Source organism: Scatophagus argus, chromosome 11 (assembly GCF_020382885.2).
Source record: "Scatophagus argus isolate fScaArg1 chromosome 11, fScaArg1.pri, whole genome shotgun sequence".
Classification (NCBI taxonomy): domain Eukaryota; kingdom Metazoa; phylum Chordata; class Actinopteri; family Scatophagidae; genus Scatophagus; species Scatophagus argus.
In genome coordinates this window covers 3,308,674-3,326,368 of record NC_058503.1, presented here as the reverse complement: position 1 = coordinate 3,326,368, position 17,695 = coordinate 3,308,674, and the positions used below count along the sequence as shown (strand labels likewise).

General features: G+C 40.0%; 1 protein-coding gene across 1 annotated transcript in view; it reads right to left on the bottom strand.

Annotated features, from left to right (window-relative positions):
• Positions 1–252: 252 nt before the first annotated feature.
• The window catches only part of LOC124067445 (aryl hydrocarbon receptor-like), a 39,205-nt gene continuing 21,762 nt past the window's right edge, over positions 253–17,695 (bottom strand). Inside the window, exons 3-11 of the mRNA XM_046404779.1 lie at positions 17,230–17,339; positions 13,726–13,815; positions 11,827–11,959; positions 10,675–10,808; positions 9,304–9,506; positions 8,991–9,100; positions 7,454–7,595; positions 5,479–7,084; positions 253–3,332 (exon numbers count right to left, since the gene is read on the bottom strand). Of these exons, the coding sequence (XP_046260735.1) occupies positions 3,183–3,332; positions 5,479–7,084; positions 7,454–7,595; positions 8,991–9,100; positions 9,304–9,506; positions 10,675–10,808; positions 11,827–11,959; positions 13,726–13,815; positions 17,230–17,339 (2,678 nt within the window). The 3' untranslated portion in view covers positions 253–3,182. The remainder of the gene's footprint in view (positions 3,333–5,478; positions 7,085–7,453; positions 7,596–8,990; positions 9,101–9,303; positions 9,507–10,674; positions 10,809–11,826; positions 11,960–13,725; positions 13,816–17,229; positions 17,340–17,695) is intronic.

Sequence of the window (17,695 nt, the reverse complement as noted above, 5' to 3'; positions counted from 1 at the left end):
TCCTTTGGCTTTCCTTTGGTAAGTGACCATAGTATAAGTAGATAACGACACCTTAAAAGCCATCGTATGGACACACCGCAGTGAATCAGAATGGAGCATTGACCTACTCCAGGGTATAAAATAAGATAAATGACTGCATTTTCTGTCAGTCTATGATGGAAAAATCAATATTCAGCATCTGTCTTGTACTGTAAGATCTAAGGCAGATTTGTTTTTTTAATAATTATGCAGACTTCTCAGAGCTAATGTGGTAATGATTTATTGACATTAAAATGCTACACATAGCACCTTTACATGTCAGGGGTCAACAGTAAGGAGTCACTGACAAACGCTGGAAACCCCTGCTGTCCAAGTGAGTACAAAACTGCTCAGAGAGAGAGAGAGAGAGAGAATCACATGAGTGGTCAGATTTATATGCTTGCAAGATGTTTGTGTTTTTCACTGTGATTGAAGAAATCCTTTATTTTAAAGGAAGAAAAATAATACATTTGAAACAAGCAGTCAGAGGACACAGGTCAAATCTGCAACATCTACACCTCGTCCTGTTAGCATGTTAAAGTTACTGTGGCTAAACAGAAGACAAAATTAAACTCTCCAACATTATAGCCTATTTCTCAGTAGTATGGCACCATTTTCAGGCTGTCATAGAGTCCAGTGTTTTGTGATGCGAATACTATTTACAGTTTTTTTAAAAAATGAATCAACAAAGGAGTCTGATAAGCTTATGTTTTAAAAATAGTGCTTAAAATGAGTGACTTGACGTAAAACTATGTACACACCTGTATTTGTCAAAGCCTGTTTGCCTTTATATACACATATTTTTTTCACATTGTTAATAAGTCACATCAATCGTTTTTAAATATAGCAAACATGTCTGCTGTAGTAAAAAGAAAGGGAAAGAAACAAGTCAGTTCAAAAGACATGTAACCACATGTGTATCACATTTCAACATAAAACATATAACAATAATATTAATACCAATAGTTATGACATTATTTGAACAATTAAATTGAAATCTCTTTTCAGCATCTCTTTTTGATGAAATAATTCTACTCTGCATCATTTTCCAGTCATTTTTCTATGTACAAGAAACATTCAGAACTGCATCCTTCCAGTAGAGATCTCGTTATGTTGCTCACATTTGGTTTTTCACTGTTTGCCATTCTGTAACTGCTCCAAGATCATGTAGACCTAAAATTACTGACCTGATACATGATCAAGTTTCCTACCATTTACAAGGAAAGATCTCACATTTTGGAGAAATATTTCTGTTTTCTAACTTTGTGTATCCAGCATGTGTTTAATCGTCAATCGTCACTTATTCCAACTTCGAGTGACACAGCAAATTTCCCAAGATGTCAGACTTTTCCTTTAAAAACTTGGCTGTGACCGTACTGTAATGGAGCTGAATGCTGATTCACTGCAGAATGATTTCACTGATTCCCTTGGGAGAGCGAGTGCAACCACTGCTCAGAGGATGACAAAGCATCACATTTTCGTTCGTTTCTACAAGAGAATGCCTTACACATTGAAACAATCAAGAATGCTTACTTGCTGTAGGACATGAATAAATACAGGAAATTAAAACTGACCTATTGACTCGTCTAATCAAGTCAGTTAAACTTTCAACAAAATAAAAGAAAGAACACGCATCCAGAGGTCCAAATTTTTCAAAACAACAACAACAACAACAAAAAAAAAAACAATTCAAGTGGAAGAAGATAAAAATGACTTCAAACAACTGTACACAAGTGTTTGTGCTTGAGAGGACATTAACCCATTGCCTGAAATGTACCTCAAAATATGAATAAAAATGCAAACTGGTCCATTTTGCATCAGCAGCCTCAAAGATAAACAAAAAGACAGGGCCTGTTGGTTTTAACAACCCAGAATCCCTGACTGCAGATCTGCATTAAGTGGGTGCTTGAAATAAAGTGCAGGATATTTCTAGCCATAAATTTCATATTCTATACTTTTTTCCAAACATATATGGATTAATCTCATTGTTGACAAGTCAAACCGTTCAACAAAGAAATAAGTGAAATATTACATTCTTGTAGCATGACGCAAAACTATAAGTGGCGCTGATGTCTTGTCAACTGCAAGTAACAAAAAACCTGTCATCACACGGGTTGCTCTGTTTGTGTGTGTTTTATGGTGCATTCAGATACAAAGTGAATCAGATGCCCTTAAAACCAAATTATAAATAAAGAACTGCATTCGATGCTTGGTCAGATGCCGATATTTCCATTCCTCTCCTTCCTGCTCCTGTGTCTGTACATTCATGAAGCGGAAACGAAACGTACAACAATCCTTGGCTCATCTGCATCTATTTGCCAGTTTTCACTTTTACAATTTAGGGTTGCAAACAACAACCATTTTCAGTAAATGGTTACTTTCTTGATTGATTGTTTCTTAAATAAAATGTCAGACAGTGATGAAATACGCTGGTTACAGTTTCCCATGGCCAAGTGAGATGTCATCAGATGTCTTATTTTGTCCATGTTTTACTTCCATATAAGTGAAAGAAAAGCAGCAAATTCTGATATTTAAGAAGCTGGAACACACTAATGTTTTTCTTTAAAAAATTATCCAAATTATTAAACAATTTTCTGTTGATCAAGTAATCCATTATGGCTCATACTGAGCCTTGACTGGTGAAGCTTTCATCTGTTATTCAACAGTAACAGCCAATATCACCCAGTATATCCAAAAGGTTTTAGGACATCTTCTCTTCCTTGTGTTATCTAGCACACACAATATAACAAAATCCTACATGAAATGTGTTAAGATTTTAAATAATTGGTCTTTTCCTAACCTATATGTATAGAACATCCATTGTTTTGTTGCTTCAGAATCTAATGTCGTATTGTATCTGAATGCAGATTTGTAAAAGTCAGCTTTAAAAATTCAAATTTACCTCCCTGTATTACTTAAACCCAACTGAGCGCTCTTCACTGCATTATTGTAAACAAAGGACTCATATGATAATGTGACCTGAAATACAACACAATGATCCCCCCCCCCCCACCGAAACCAATAAAGAAATATTACAAATTTGAAAAAAAAACAAAACAAAACACATAGGCCTACGTTTGTTCAGCTTTGTGGTGTTATCTTGATGTATAAGGCTGGTCAGTCATTGTGTGTGTCCTGCTGAATGACTTTTATTGGTCATTTGGTCAGAGGTAGAAGCTGGTGGCTGGTGGGTCAGGGAGGCTGGACAAAGTCTCAGGGCCGGGCATCTGGACAGTAGGGGGCGCAGCTCCATTCCTACTGGGAAGGGCACAGGCACCAGGGTAAGCACTGTTCAGGATGCAGCCATTCTCCATCTGCACAAGACAAGAGGACGTCATGACTACAGCTGCAGGAAATATGATGAAATTCAGTAAGATATAAAATCAGTGGAAGCAGTGATCTTCCCTCAGAAAATACAAGCCCTGTTTGATGTGTAGATTTTAACTTCTTAGCATCCAGTTTGGTGTGAATTAAATATTCAGACCCAGAACTCCATGTTTTATGGCTTTATCATTACAAAATATTGGAATGTGCACAATTAAAAATCAAAAAGTATAGGAGCTTAGTGTATTACAAGTTCCTGAGGGATTTGACCCCGGAGTGACCTATCTCACACCCACCATTGATTGTTCCATCATACGAGGTTTATTCTCTGTGCAACAAAAAATGTGTGTCCATTCATCCTCCAAACATTGAGATTCAACACCTGTGTCTTAGCAGTCAAAACCCGTTTGCCCTTCCGGGGTCACATACCACCTGACGGCCTTTATATCGTTTATGAACTGAATGACCACAGCGCCCCCTACGGTACCTACAACAAATACAAATTCACCCTGCTTCCCCATAACATTGCATTTGGCTCCTACAAAAAGTTTTTCAGTATTAGTTCCTCCTGACTCACATGGAGGTCAGTGTGATCTAAGAAATTTTCAAAAGAGACAGAGCTAAATATTTTGATACATGTTGTGTATAATGGTCATGCCCACCCTCTGTTTGCTTTTTCATGTTTTTGTGACATACAATCATCGTCTGATCGTCATCTTAACTATGTAGGAGCAGATAAAATTATTCTAGTCTGACAAGCAATCAGAAACCTCAAAGCCATCATATAAAATGATATGAATCAGAGAAGCTAATGTGACTCTATATGTATCAACACATATTTTTTTACTGGACAAAAATTAAAAATTTGATCATTAGAACTGTAACTGGTAAATCTGTTAAACTTACAGACTCAGCACTAAATCTGAGTATATTATGCTACACTTTCCATCTCCATTCCATTTCCATATAAACATATATAAACTGTTTAATAAACTGGCATTTGTTTGGTACATTTTAATCAGCCTCAGAAGCCTCTTAAAACTGTGAGAAATCTCTCTCACCATTGTTTGCTTATGAAAGATGTCTGAGCCCTAGGTTAAGACCAAGTCTGTAGCCATGGAAACAGTATTGTGGGAGGACTATACCGGGACCAATGGAAACCCATCTCTTGGCCATTCGAAAACACTTAAAGATTCATGAATGTATGGAATGAACTTTTAATTTTCTTGCTAGCTAGCTAGTTCCATAAAATTTGACAAAAACTATCACAATCAACTGTGAAATAGCCTACATAACCCTCATCACATTTCAGTTCCATTGCACCAATATGTTTGACAGTAATGAACTAGAGAGACGGTCTTTGACATTGACTGTACCTGCTCACAGCAGTCAAGCAACAAAACTTATGGAGTGATCTAATTTTTTCTCATACCTTTGTACAGTTTAAATACAGTATGTTACACATTTTATGAGATAAAAATGTTCTGTAAATTTCACAAGTTACCTGCTGTGTATAGGAATCAGTCACCATATGATACTCATACAATACCTTGCACATGATAACACTGAATAATACGCAATACAGTGCAAGACATAGGCAGCATACATCACCAAATCTGTCAAAATTGTTGGCAAGAAATTGTCAAATACCTATTCAGTTCAAGCACCATAGCCATGTTATACAAACTCGAACTTTTATACCATAAACTGGCAAAATACACCTGTGATAAGACACAAAGGAGTTGGTAGTAAAGTATTTACCTGCTAAATCGATGATTCAACTCTCCCTCATACAAAATTAATTAAGTCTCATGGTATTGGTCTAAGTGTATTGCTAATGCATTACAGGAAAGTGTATTACAGTAAACAGTGTGACAGAGTGTACGCGGTATTACCCAAATTTTAAGGATCCTTAAAATGTCTGCTCAATAGAAATTGAGATATTTCTCTGCAGGGGGCACAGTTATAAAGCTTACACTAAGTCAAGTCAATAAAACTGACCTCAAATTGGATAAGGAGGGCTGCAACAAATGAGGTTATCGAATCATGTCGAATTAGTGTGAGATATACTCGAAAGCTGCAAACTGTTTTAGCTAATAATGTTTTGACACCACAACAGTATATCAGCAACCTCACCTTATTAGGACTGGGGTCATGAGGGATCTCAGAGGTCACCATGCCATAGTCCAACTGCCGACAGGGCTTGCCCACTCCCAGGATCTGCTCTAGGGAGGTGTTAGGTGGAGGGCACTGTGACAAGCTGGAGATGACCTGAGCCAAAGGAACTGGGATCTGTTCCTGCTGCTGTTTATGGTTCATCCCCTGGAATGATGAAACTGTGGATTCTGCCCCATGCTGTTGTCCACTCCTTCCAAACACACTTCCAGTAATAGTGTAATCTGCATTGTCAATATCAGGCATGCTATAATCCATGCAAGAATCTAGTGAGGTGTCTGTCAGAGGTTTTTGGCTATTCTCAAGACAGGAGTTGCTGTCGAGACTCTCGCTGAAGCCATAGTCCTGCCACTGAGATTTTCCTGGTGAATGCTCACTGCTGGAGAAGCCACACACTCCATTGAGGTTGGCTGCCTTTTGTTTGGCATGGCACTGCTGTGACAGATGGTTCTCCATCCTGGGTTGCTGCTGCTGCTGAAGGTAGTGTTGCTGATGATGAAGTTTGCCATCTAGTTCTGAGGCCTTGCCATTGAAAATAGTCTGTTGTGTGTTAAAGTGTTCCAGATGTATCCCTGCACTGGCTAGAATGTCTTGGGCTGTCCATTGTCCATTGGTGACAGTTTGACTTTGACCTAGCAGGTCTCCATTAACTATCGTGCTAGCCAAATGGTCACTTTGTTGGCTCCATTCACGAGCCACTTTACTGGTTCGCATGTTGAGGTGCTGTTGCATCTGCTGGGAGAGCTGGACAATGGGAGCCTGCTCCACCAGGGGACGCTTGTGGTGAGGAAAATGCATCTGCACATTAGTGTCAGAGGTGGGATTACTTTCAGCAAGTGACACTGTTGTGGCTGCTGCTGAGGAAGTACTGGGAGGCACCTGTCCTCCATGCTCTGTGGAATCAGCCTTTCCCTCTATGGAATCATAGATATAAGAAAGGATCTCATCATTGGTCAACAGATCTTCCAAGGTGGGAACACGTTCAGGGTCCATCTCAACTCTGATCATCCGCTCATCCAGCAGCAGCAGTTCTAGATCCTCAGCGCTCAGGCCTAGCCCTTCAAGGGCTCCAAACAGCTCGCCGTTTGAACAACCACCCTCTTCTGAATCCGTAACTCCTTGGCCTTCCAGTGAGAGGGAGTCCAGAGTAGCTAGCAGTGGGTCAAAGCTGGTGCTTGTCTGTGCCTGTGTGATTCCCAGACCCAGCAGACCGTTTCTTGGCTCATCCCAGCTTCGGTGCAAGCTGGAGGGTTCAGAGTCGGAGAAGCCCATATGATCTCCAAAGAAGCTGCTATGGAAGGACATTTTGGGCTCCGGGGCAGGCTGGCAAACATACACTGACTCGTCCTGACTCATAAGGGCCCCTAAAAGAGAGCCAGGGTCCAGGCCATCCCTCACCAGCCTGTCAGTTCGGCTTTTCTTTGACTTACTGCCATTTTTCTCGTGGCTTTCATCTCTGAAACCTGCTATGGGATGGTTGGACTGGTAGAGAAGGGCCTCTCCCGTAGCATAGGTAAAGGGTAGATGCATTGAGCGCTTACGCAAGTGTTCTCCTCCCTCCTCATCCCTATAAAGACAGAAAACATAATTATTGTCAGGTGACCCCCCCGTGGCAATTCTCTTAGGATCAAAGTTGCCTGCTCGATTGCTGGCAGAGTTGCAGGTTTGGTTCTTACCCACCTTTTCTGTGACTGAAGGTGTCTTATAACCTGTTCTAACTTGTCCTACATGTAAAAATATGAGTCTGTGTGCCACCATAACTAAAAACTATGCCTGCTTCTCACTTTGGATGAACATATCACATCACATCACTCATATTGAAGCACATGGAAAAATGCGCCCATATATATATTTGCGCCCATATAATCTTTGCATTTTGTCTAAATCTGGCATACTTTGTCGGTTTACAACACAAAATAAATGGAAAGAAACATACAAAAGGGGCCTCTGGGTGGCAATGATGTAGTCTGGTTTGCCGTTCTTGTACACCAGCCTAGCATTGGCTTGGACCCATTTCCAGCGATTCTCCTTGGTGAGCAGCCTGAATACAGTCAGACCACTCTCTCCAGTCTTCATCACTACAAATATAGAATACAAACACAGTCATAAAAAATTAAATGTATCACAAAATTAACAGAAAACTAGTGAAAACCTTGCGGTTTATGTACTGGTGGCTCCAGTAAATGGCATAATTTGTTATTATTTCTATGAAAAGGAAATTCAATAAGCAAGGGCCATGAATATCTGAAGCTTTATACTTTATCCTGAAGCTTTCCCTGAAATCTGGCCAGTAGCTTCTGAGAAACTCAAGCTCAAGGAAGAAATAAAATTTACATGGAGAAAAAAATGCTGCTTTGTTTGTACATTTTTAGTTTATGGTGTCTGGATTTAGCAAAGTGAGAAGTCTGTCCTCATGTTTAGTTCTCTGCTTCAAAGCCAGCACTGCATTGTCATAGATGTATTTTGCTGTCCTTCTGTTTGTCACCTTCACACATTTCTTTTCACTCTTTTTAAATCTTTCTGTTGTCTCTTTGTGTTTGTAAGAAGTTTGTTTAACCTTCTGAGCTTTGTGGCACTTTCCTGGCCGGGGTATATATGTAAGTGGACCAAAGCGTTGACCCAACTGACTGACATCCTCTGGTTATCAGTATTCAGTATTGTGCTTTCACTGCTTTGTATTACAAATTAGTGAGGGTGAAAAAGTTGACTTTTACTTCCTATGCAAGGTCATCCTGCTCTTGAAAAAGCAGCAGTATGCCAGAGCCCACAAATCCAATATTTTCACTTCCATTTGTGCAATGATAAGCACAGAAATTAATTTAGGATTATAACCAAAAAATCTTTCTTCAGCTTAATATGTTATGCGGCTCAATGAAGCAGATCTGTTGGCTGGTAAAGTTCTTGATTTAACTATATCAACCCTTGCACTGCAGTCAAGACAGAGCAGTAACATAGCTGACCTCTGAAGTGTTTGTGTGTTGGTGCTGCTGTATGGATCATCTCTGATACTTTGCATGGATTTGTGGGCCCTGTCCTCTCCTCTGGGAGCTCTACAGCTTTGCTCAATCTGCTCCGTAATCCAGAAGGATTACGTGCAAAAGCTGACTGACCTCTCTGACCAGGTTGGACCAAACCTCCTCAACTTTTTTTTTTGACAGGACTAAATCTAAAATAGCAACAGGTTTCAACATCATAGATGGATGGATTCAAATTACATGCTCATTCATTATAACAGAACAGAACACCACATTAGTGCCACAATTTTTCAGCCACCTTAAAACTGAGAAGAGGAATCTGTTTTTTAAAGGTATCTTTGCATGGGTGAAGAATGGAACCAGAATGTTTAATCAAAGCAAGCATACTAAAGGGAGAGAGCTGCATGGCTGAAGAAATGCACTTGAAGGAAGCAAAGGAGTAAGAGATGCAGAGGAAGCCACAAGCCAGACTCGAAGGCTAACATCAACAGAACTTACTTCTGACATGGTTTTCTGCACAGTACAACATATCTGCCGCATGGATGAACTGATAGCCAGATCCTCGTACCCGCAGTTCAGCCTCTGTGTATCCCAGCACTATCTTCCCCCTGTACATTAAAAAACATGCTTAATTTTCATTGTTCATGGTACACGTCTTACATGAAATCATTACTTCAATCAGCTCAAGTACGAAGCTTTTCCTGCATGAATATTACATGAATTCCTGGTGCATTTGCTTTATTCTCACAAAAATCACGGATTAATTCTAGGATACAAATAAGTGAAAATGAAGAAATTCTACTATCATTACTTTGCATCACAGGCCAAGGGTGTGAAGTCCAGCTTGTGTTTGGTTCTGAAGATCATGTTCTTGGTCCTGATTTCCAGGATGGATGGAGGCTGCAGAGGAGTTGCAATGGCAAAAAGGGCAAGCTGAGGCGGGACCTTTCCTCCATTTTCCTGCCGTTGGTTCTGTCCATGCAGAAATTTCAGTCTTCCCTGTATGTTCAAAGCCTGTAAAGAAAATGGCAACTTTAAATATCTGTATGTCATTTAAATGTTACTATCTGAGAGACTGCACAGTCACTGAGCCACACAGTAGATTCCTTTACTTGCACCCAGTAATCCTATATTAGAAATTATCAGGCATTACTCTGACATGTTTTCATGGCTATCATATATGTATACCTTTGTTTTTGGAAAATGTGCTCTCATCTAGTTCCACTACTGTATTATATTTCTGTGAAGCTCATGGAGTTCAGTGTGATCTAGTTCTCTGCTGTGCAGTTCTCTGTTTCAGTTCTCTGTTTTGAACAGTCACATTTTTTTGTTAACATTTATCTAAAAAATAATGTTTCAGTTGCAGTCCTCACACATGTAATATATCAGTGAGTGAGTGAGTTACACCATTGGTTGTTAGGAGTGTGTGTGTGTGTGTGTGGGGGGGGCTTAATTCTTAGATGCACTGATATGTCGCTGTGGGTGATTCATGATGGATTCAAAAATGTCAAGAATTGATTTTCTAAATTTTAGTTTAAGAAACTGATGTTGACAGAACAAAAAAAGCAGAACCCAGCTTAGAAATTACAGTGATATTGGGAATACTTTCTACACTATTGCCCAGACAGTAAGGCTGACAAAACAGTGCTCAGCAGTAACAAACAAGATTGAATGACTAACACACAACTTAAACCCTCAGTCTGTTTCTGCTCCCGCACAGCGTCTTGCACAGCATTGGCTTTCCCTGGAGCTGGCAGAGCAGCTGAGAGGCTGCCCTCCACTGCTGGACAAATAACTTTAATAATAACAAAGCAGAGCACTCTGTCTCCCCCTCATTTTGTTATCTTTAAACAGGCAGGAGACTGGCTTAAAATCTAGTGTACAGAAGCATTTTGGCTTCTATGAAGTTGAACAGAAGAAACCTGGATAAGAAATACACTGAGGGAAAGTGATGCATGTGGATACACCATCTATAATTTGTCATTAGCACATCATTACTAATCACCCTACTATGTATGTTACACACTAATTAGCTCATTATTTTTCCTTCAACACGCATTCTCCAATATGAAACAGAAAAATAGTTGCAGCTTTACATAATGTACTGCATGTCATACTCACACTCTTCATCTTAAGATATGAGTGAAATGTATTGTTCTTTCAAGTCATGGGTATACCCTACCATAAAACCAGAGGAGTTGTCCAGGAGGCAGCGAAAGCGACAAACAAAGTTCCTTTCCAGGAAGGATGAGTTCTCTGGGGGAAGCTGCTCAGGGTTGTAACTGACCAAAGACGAGCTGCTGTCCGGTTCCATCTCTGTAATTACATCAAAGGCTGATGATAGAGGCTGATGTGTCTTAACTTGACAATTCAGTGCGAAAAGCCCAGTGAACAAACCAACACGCTGAGTTTCATTCCAAGATAGGATCTCACATTATGGAATCTACAGATGATCTGTACTGAACATCTCCACATGAAGGTCTCTTAACTTAAACTAACACAGTGAAACAGTGTTTCCAGATTCCTGGGTTGTGGAAGTGCTTTAATAATGTGACAATTGTAGACATTAAGAGCACATTTTGAGAATAAGCAATGACAAAGTATTCTGTCATTCTCTGTATTTATTCTTGAGCTGGTTTTGGATCAGTCTTTGAAGACTGTAAACAGTTTCTTAATGCAGGTCTTAGCCTAAACACATTGCTCAGAACCAAAGCACACAGACATAAGCATCTTAAAACCCAAATACAGATCTGGGACCACTTCACCTCATAAGCCACGGTGAAGATTACAGGGTCATGTGACATGACCTGAGGACAGTCTTAGAGCTTAATGCCTAAACTGTATGTGTACTTAACTGTCTGATATTGTTATCCAAATGTATGTTCACCCAGACTGTGGGCTGTAACACGTTAACCATTAGTGCAGTTTTGCCGAAACACATTCTGCGTGGGGAGAAACCTGATCGAAGCAATGTACCTTCCAGTTCATGTAGCAAATACTGACATCACCACACCCCCAGGATTTATCATTAGGCTGAAACCTACAAACCTTTTCAACTAATTTCCTCATATTTTCTGCGGAACCCTTAACCTTTACAGATTTAACAGTTCTCTCTGCTTAAAATGATTTCAGACACTGCTAGGAGTCAAACAAAATTGACCCCTCATCTCAACAAACTTCTTGCAACTATGATAAAGTCTTGGTCTGGTGTGCTGTATCTTTTTGGTTTATCTTTCAGACAAGGGTTTTAGAAACCTGTATTCAGTCCCACCAGGATCTCTCAGTTTTGTTGTGGTCTTAATAACAGACTCATTTATTAGTAGAGAGTGATCACCTTGGGGTGAGTCCTGGGTAATGGCAGATGCAGTGGCAGGAGGAGGATTCAAAGCCCAGTGCAAGTTTCTCCTGAGCTCCTGCTGGTCCTCCGTATGGACCAGTTCATACACACTCTGGTGCATGACATCCGTCTGAGAAAAAATAACAAGAGGAAGAACAGTCCAAGATAAGCAGGTTACATGGAAGTGGAGACATACAGGCAAAATAATACACACAAAATATACTAGTATATGGATTTGTATTACAACTTATTGTATACAAAACTCTGACTTATTCCATAGACGACGCCGGTCCTCTTACAGTTTAAACAGTGTGAACAGGACTTCTCTCTGAAACAACTACAAATTTCAAAGGGTTCAAATCTCTGAACAATGTCCATAGGTAGGTCTGCTGTCAAGCATCACCAGCTAGTTGTGTTGGCAAGTCATTGGTTAGGTTTTGGAAAAGAAATCATGGTTTGCATTAAAATAACTTACATTACATACATGGTGTAAGTTAAATATTCAACTTACTTTAACTTAAGTTAACTTAACTTGAGTTAATTTAGACATAAGTTAAAATAAGTTATGGTTGACTTTTGGTTTCACATTGGTCACAAACACTGATCTTTTCTTACTCTTTATACTACACCACCTTACATTTATATATAAAATGACTTGGGAAAAGCTTAACGTCATTAAAAATGAGCTGTGATAACACACAGGATGACTGGAGTAATTCATACACCGCTCAGACGTGATTGTTAGGATGCTTAGCATGGTTGCTAAGAGCTGATGCAGAGTTTGTGGGGAACTCTTTGGTAACTGATACAGTGTAGCTAGGTGGCTGCAGTGGTTGCTCTGGGCGGTTCCTAAGGTGTTGCTGAAGGCATTACCAGATTTGTCGTTCAATGTACTATGTTTTGGAGTTTCCAATGAGTTGCTTGATTGCTACTAGGGTCTTTGGGATGTTGCATGGTATAAAAATGTTGGTTGGTTGCTTCGAAAGTGTCACTAACTACTTAAGGGTGCTAATCCAATGTGTTTTTGCAGTCACAGAGATAGGGATATTATGCACAGTAATTCCAGGAACAGCTGCAGCATTAGTAGCTGTAGTCACATATAGGCCCATCCGTGTTTGTAGCTTGAGCATTCTGCATGAGAAAACAGTCCTTGTACTTCGTACTTCTCATAAACATTGTGTTCAAAAGTAAATTTCCCTTTTGGATGCCTCTCCAAAGGCCTAGCACAGGTGTACTCAGCTGCCAAGAAAGAGCGTGCTGCTGAGCTGAGCTGTGAGGCAGGGATGTGTTGCTCACTGGAGCCCACTACTGTGCCTGTTGGTTTGTAAAAAGGCCAAGCTATAAATAGGTCAGTTCTTTTTGCTGTTGTTAGAGCCTATGACTCTGCACCATGCAGGGAGAAGACCAATGGATCAAACAAGCCCCCTGAGCCGCTCCCTGCAGATGCTGCACGCAAGCCATCCATCCAGAGATGTCTATCGTTTACTAAAATACCCCAAAAGAGTGTATAGATGTTATGACAGATGTACAGCTATAAGTTTTCCCTTCTCTGTCTCTACCTATGCACCTTATAAAATCAGTTTACACAGTCACATTGTGAGGACATGCCTTGTTTTGGGGGACAAAATGCGAGTCCCCACAATGTAAATCATTAAATATCAGGGTGAAGACTTGCTTTAAGGTTAGGTTTGTAAGAGTAGGGTTAGGTTAAGGTAAGTGTTAGGATTAGGCAGGTAATGTTTATTGTTATGGTTACGTGGTGGTTAAGCCTCCAGGAAATGAATGAAAGTCTGTGTAATGTACCCAGAAGTGATGGAAACACAACTCTCTCTCTGTGTGTGTGTGTGTGTGTAGACATAGGACGTATAGGAAATGTATTGGTAGTAACTATAATACCTGGTGGAAGCCCAGGTAGTCCTGGATGGTGTGAGAGGAGTAGAAGATGGTCCCGCTGGCAGTGATAACCAAGACAAAACCATTGAGAGCCTGTAGGTCAAACGCAAGCACACAGACAGTTAGCAGAGACATTGTCTCTTGCAAATGATTTAGCACAGTTATCTCTGATGTGTGGTTCACATGTACCGCTGTTGCCACTGTTGCATGCAGCGTGCAGAAAATTGGGACATGCTACTTTGTCACAGCGTTACACCTTAAACTTTATCCCTCTTGTTCATACATTCACATTGGGCACAAACTCCGAGGGGTCATATATGTTTTTCAGAAGTTGTCAGCCCCAGTCAGTTATTTGTGCATAAACAGAAATGTAATGGAAATTAAATTTAACAGAAGTCAACTTTTCAGATAATTAACACTTTTTGAAGGTTTTATTTCTGTCTAGCGCATGTGTCCTGTTCAGCGGTCTAAACTGTTGCAGAGCAGACGTCATTTTCCTGTCATCAAAACAACTACGTCAGCATGAGGAGTGACATTTTTAGGATTTGGGTAAGAATATCAGGATAAGCTATCAAGAGGCAGAGTTGGGTGGGTCATCCTGAAAAAATGGAATCAAGACAAATATAAACGCACTTATCCTGTTTATTAGGTAAACCAAGCTAAAAGCAATGCAGTCTCATACAACAGACCTGCTAAGTCAAGTGCTGATTTAATTATTTATTTTTTTAAACTTTGGATGATGCAGTTTGTGGTGCTGTTGAACTGTATTGTGTTTCACTGACTGCTGTTTCTCTGACATTATCCATCTCACTTATATTCCTGAGGGTAGAGCAAATGACAGGGACACATGGCTATAGAATGCAATACTATGGGGCAGCTTTTTGCTTGTTTGCTTAACAGTGTTTCTAAAATGATTATTATTATTTTATTTATTTATATTCATAAATATGGATCTCAAGCAACAAATATGAGGCATAGGGAAATACATATATAACATTAAAACTGTCAGCTCTTTTATTTAATAAGCATTTTATGGATAGAAATTATTTAATTTTTTCTATTTCTGTCAAAGAAAAAAAATTCAAAGATTTCTCCATTTGTTAGTCGCAGCTGCAGTTGTTGTTGAATGTGGATGTTCAGATACGCAATAGATGGTAGCTGATGGCATCACCACAGTGAAACATTTGTTTATATCGCAGAGGAAGGAGGGAAAGGAAGACATGATAAAGAAATAAAGGAAAGGAAAGGAAAGCGAGGAAGCATGTTAAGTGAAATGGAGCACACGCATTGTTTCTCTTCAGAGGGGAGCAGCTGGTCCAACATTTCCACCTCACTAACCGGCACACGTGCCCTCCCCTGGTACGGGAACATTTTGTAAACAAACACACATACACACACAAAGCATTCGTAAAAGCACAGTCATCTCTTTCCTAAATCATCCTGCATGCTGCAGCGATGACTAATGCTGGAGATGTTATTGGTCTTGATAATACACCAGTGATTCACCACAATTATCTGCCACACTTCCTCTGGAGTAAACATAAACACCCTAACGTCAAGGTTGACTCTTCCACATGAACAGCCGCCAAACAGACGCTGGACTCCCTGTCATGATAGGAAGTTTTCAGTTTTTCTTTCGGAATAATTTCACCTCTTATGCAATTCCCCACAAAGTTTGTTAACATTTGGGAAAACTGCACAATGCTGTGTTGCCGCAGGAACCCAATGTGATGCGTAAGGCTGTGCAACAGAAATGAGGCCACATCTTTTAATACCAGGCAGTCTACTCATGTGTACTCATTAACCTCCAAGCTGCGAATGATTTGATTTGGTCATGAGCAAAAGCTTACAAATTCAGCATTACAATAGAAACAAAGAGTAAATAAAGAGGCCAGTCTGAGCAGAGCAGCTTGTTGTCAGTTCTTGTCAAGCGACCAATTCTACTTGTATTTATTTTCCACAATTACTAAGAAGTAAAAGGACAATTAAGACATTCAGCCATGTTTTCTCCATTTTCTGAGACTGAATAATTGATAGGCTCACAGCTCGTCTATAATTCACCACTGTCTGATGTGAAGAACAGCAAAGAAAGCAGCTCAGACTTCAGAAATAAACCTCACATTCCTCAGCCTGTGAACCACTCTTTCGTCTGTCTCCACTCTCATCCCAACCAGGAGGAAGAGGAGGAGACGGAGGATGAAGAAGCCCCCCATGGAACACTCACCCTCCTGTTTCTCCAAATGAGCTTTCATTTTTCATCACTAACAAGCTGGGGAAATGTAGGCTTATCATAATAATGAAACCTCCCCGGTAGGGTCGGAGTACGGCGGGCAGGCTGTTTCCTCTCTCCTGGAATGCCAGTGTGATACACATTGGGAGGAACTGGACTGGAAAATCAATGACCGCAGCAGATCCCAAAAAGATCTGGCAGCCAGCGAACTCGCTCTACACTCAATCACACATACAACACAGAGGGCACCAAACCGCCATGAACTGCTTCACTGGAATGGAAAACAGGTCTGTCGATTGCCTTTTCTTAAAAAAAATAAACTGTGGCCTGAAATTCCAAAGATTTTTCAAACAGAATTTTACAAACATTGTCACAACAATGTTTAGAAATGAAGCTATAGCCAGCAGCTGTTTACCTTAGTTTAGCATAAAGGTTGGAAAATTACAACAAGCCCTTCCTCGAGTCCTGTCATCATTTGTTACTTTTAGATAAAGGCAACAAAATATGTAGCTAGCTTTATTGCCTTTCTTACAGTTTTTATTGCTAAACTAAGCTAAGCTAACCAATTGTTGTATGTAGTTGCTGCAGTTCAATGCTTAACAATATGAAAATATGAGAATGGTGCTGATCTCAGCAAGAAAGCGAAGGTTTGCCCGAATCGTTGAACTATTTCATTGAACAGTTCCTCGAATGTCCTCCTATAGGATGACAGTGATGACCATTTTTTAACATTTGATCTTAATATGATGGTCTTTACATCACAAATTCCCCTTCATATATCACATTTCCTTTCACAAGAATTCATATTTAGGCTAAACTTCTTCTGGCAAGAGTTAGAACAATTTAGCTTATATTAAGATTGCAGGTTTTGGCCAACAGTTGAGCAGCAGACTCTCTTGATTAAAAATTGGATGTTTCATAAGGGCATAGCAGAGTGGGCTAGTCGTATTGAGTGGTAAGCTGCCCTGAGCCTCTGTCACTGGTCTAAATAGACTTTGGGCACATGTCAGAAAGAAAGAAAAAAAACAGAAAACATGAGAGCACTCCAGACGCATAAATTAATTCGGTGCAGTTGCCCATCACAGTCACTGTCCCTCACAACATATCGAACATATTGACCATGGTGGTTTCACTGTTTGGAAACTGAAGCGTTTGAGTTAGCACCAAACAATCTCACACATTGAACCTGAAATCAATTAAAAGTTTGATAAAAAAATATTGTGGATAGAAATAGTCACAAACACAGAAACAACAAAAGAGACAGATTTAATACTGACCTGCAACAAAAGATCACCTTCAGGAATCTTGGTGTCCACCACTCTTGGTGTTTTGCGGTCATCATCATTCACACCGGCTGGAGTTACTCCGTTCTGACTGTTCAGGGTGACTGCAGAGAGGGACAGAGGGAGGGGGTGGTGAAGGTGGGAGACGCAGACAGGTTTTTAGTACTGCGATAATGTTTGCAAAGCACTGCTGTGACTGCCAGACCGTCTTATGTTTATCACACTGAGGATGCTGCATGTGCGCCTGATCTCAGCTCATTAAACATTCATTACATCCAATCTGAAAGTCTAATTCAACCAAATCCAGACCTTTTATTTGGTCTAAGTTACTTACATCATGCTTCTATGAAATCAGCACATCAGTGACACATTTCTTCTTGTTGTTGTTTCAGTCTTCTGAGAAGCTTTTCTAAATTTGCTATAACGTCTGTTCTGTTTATACTAACAGATTTAAATCTGA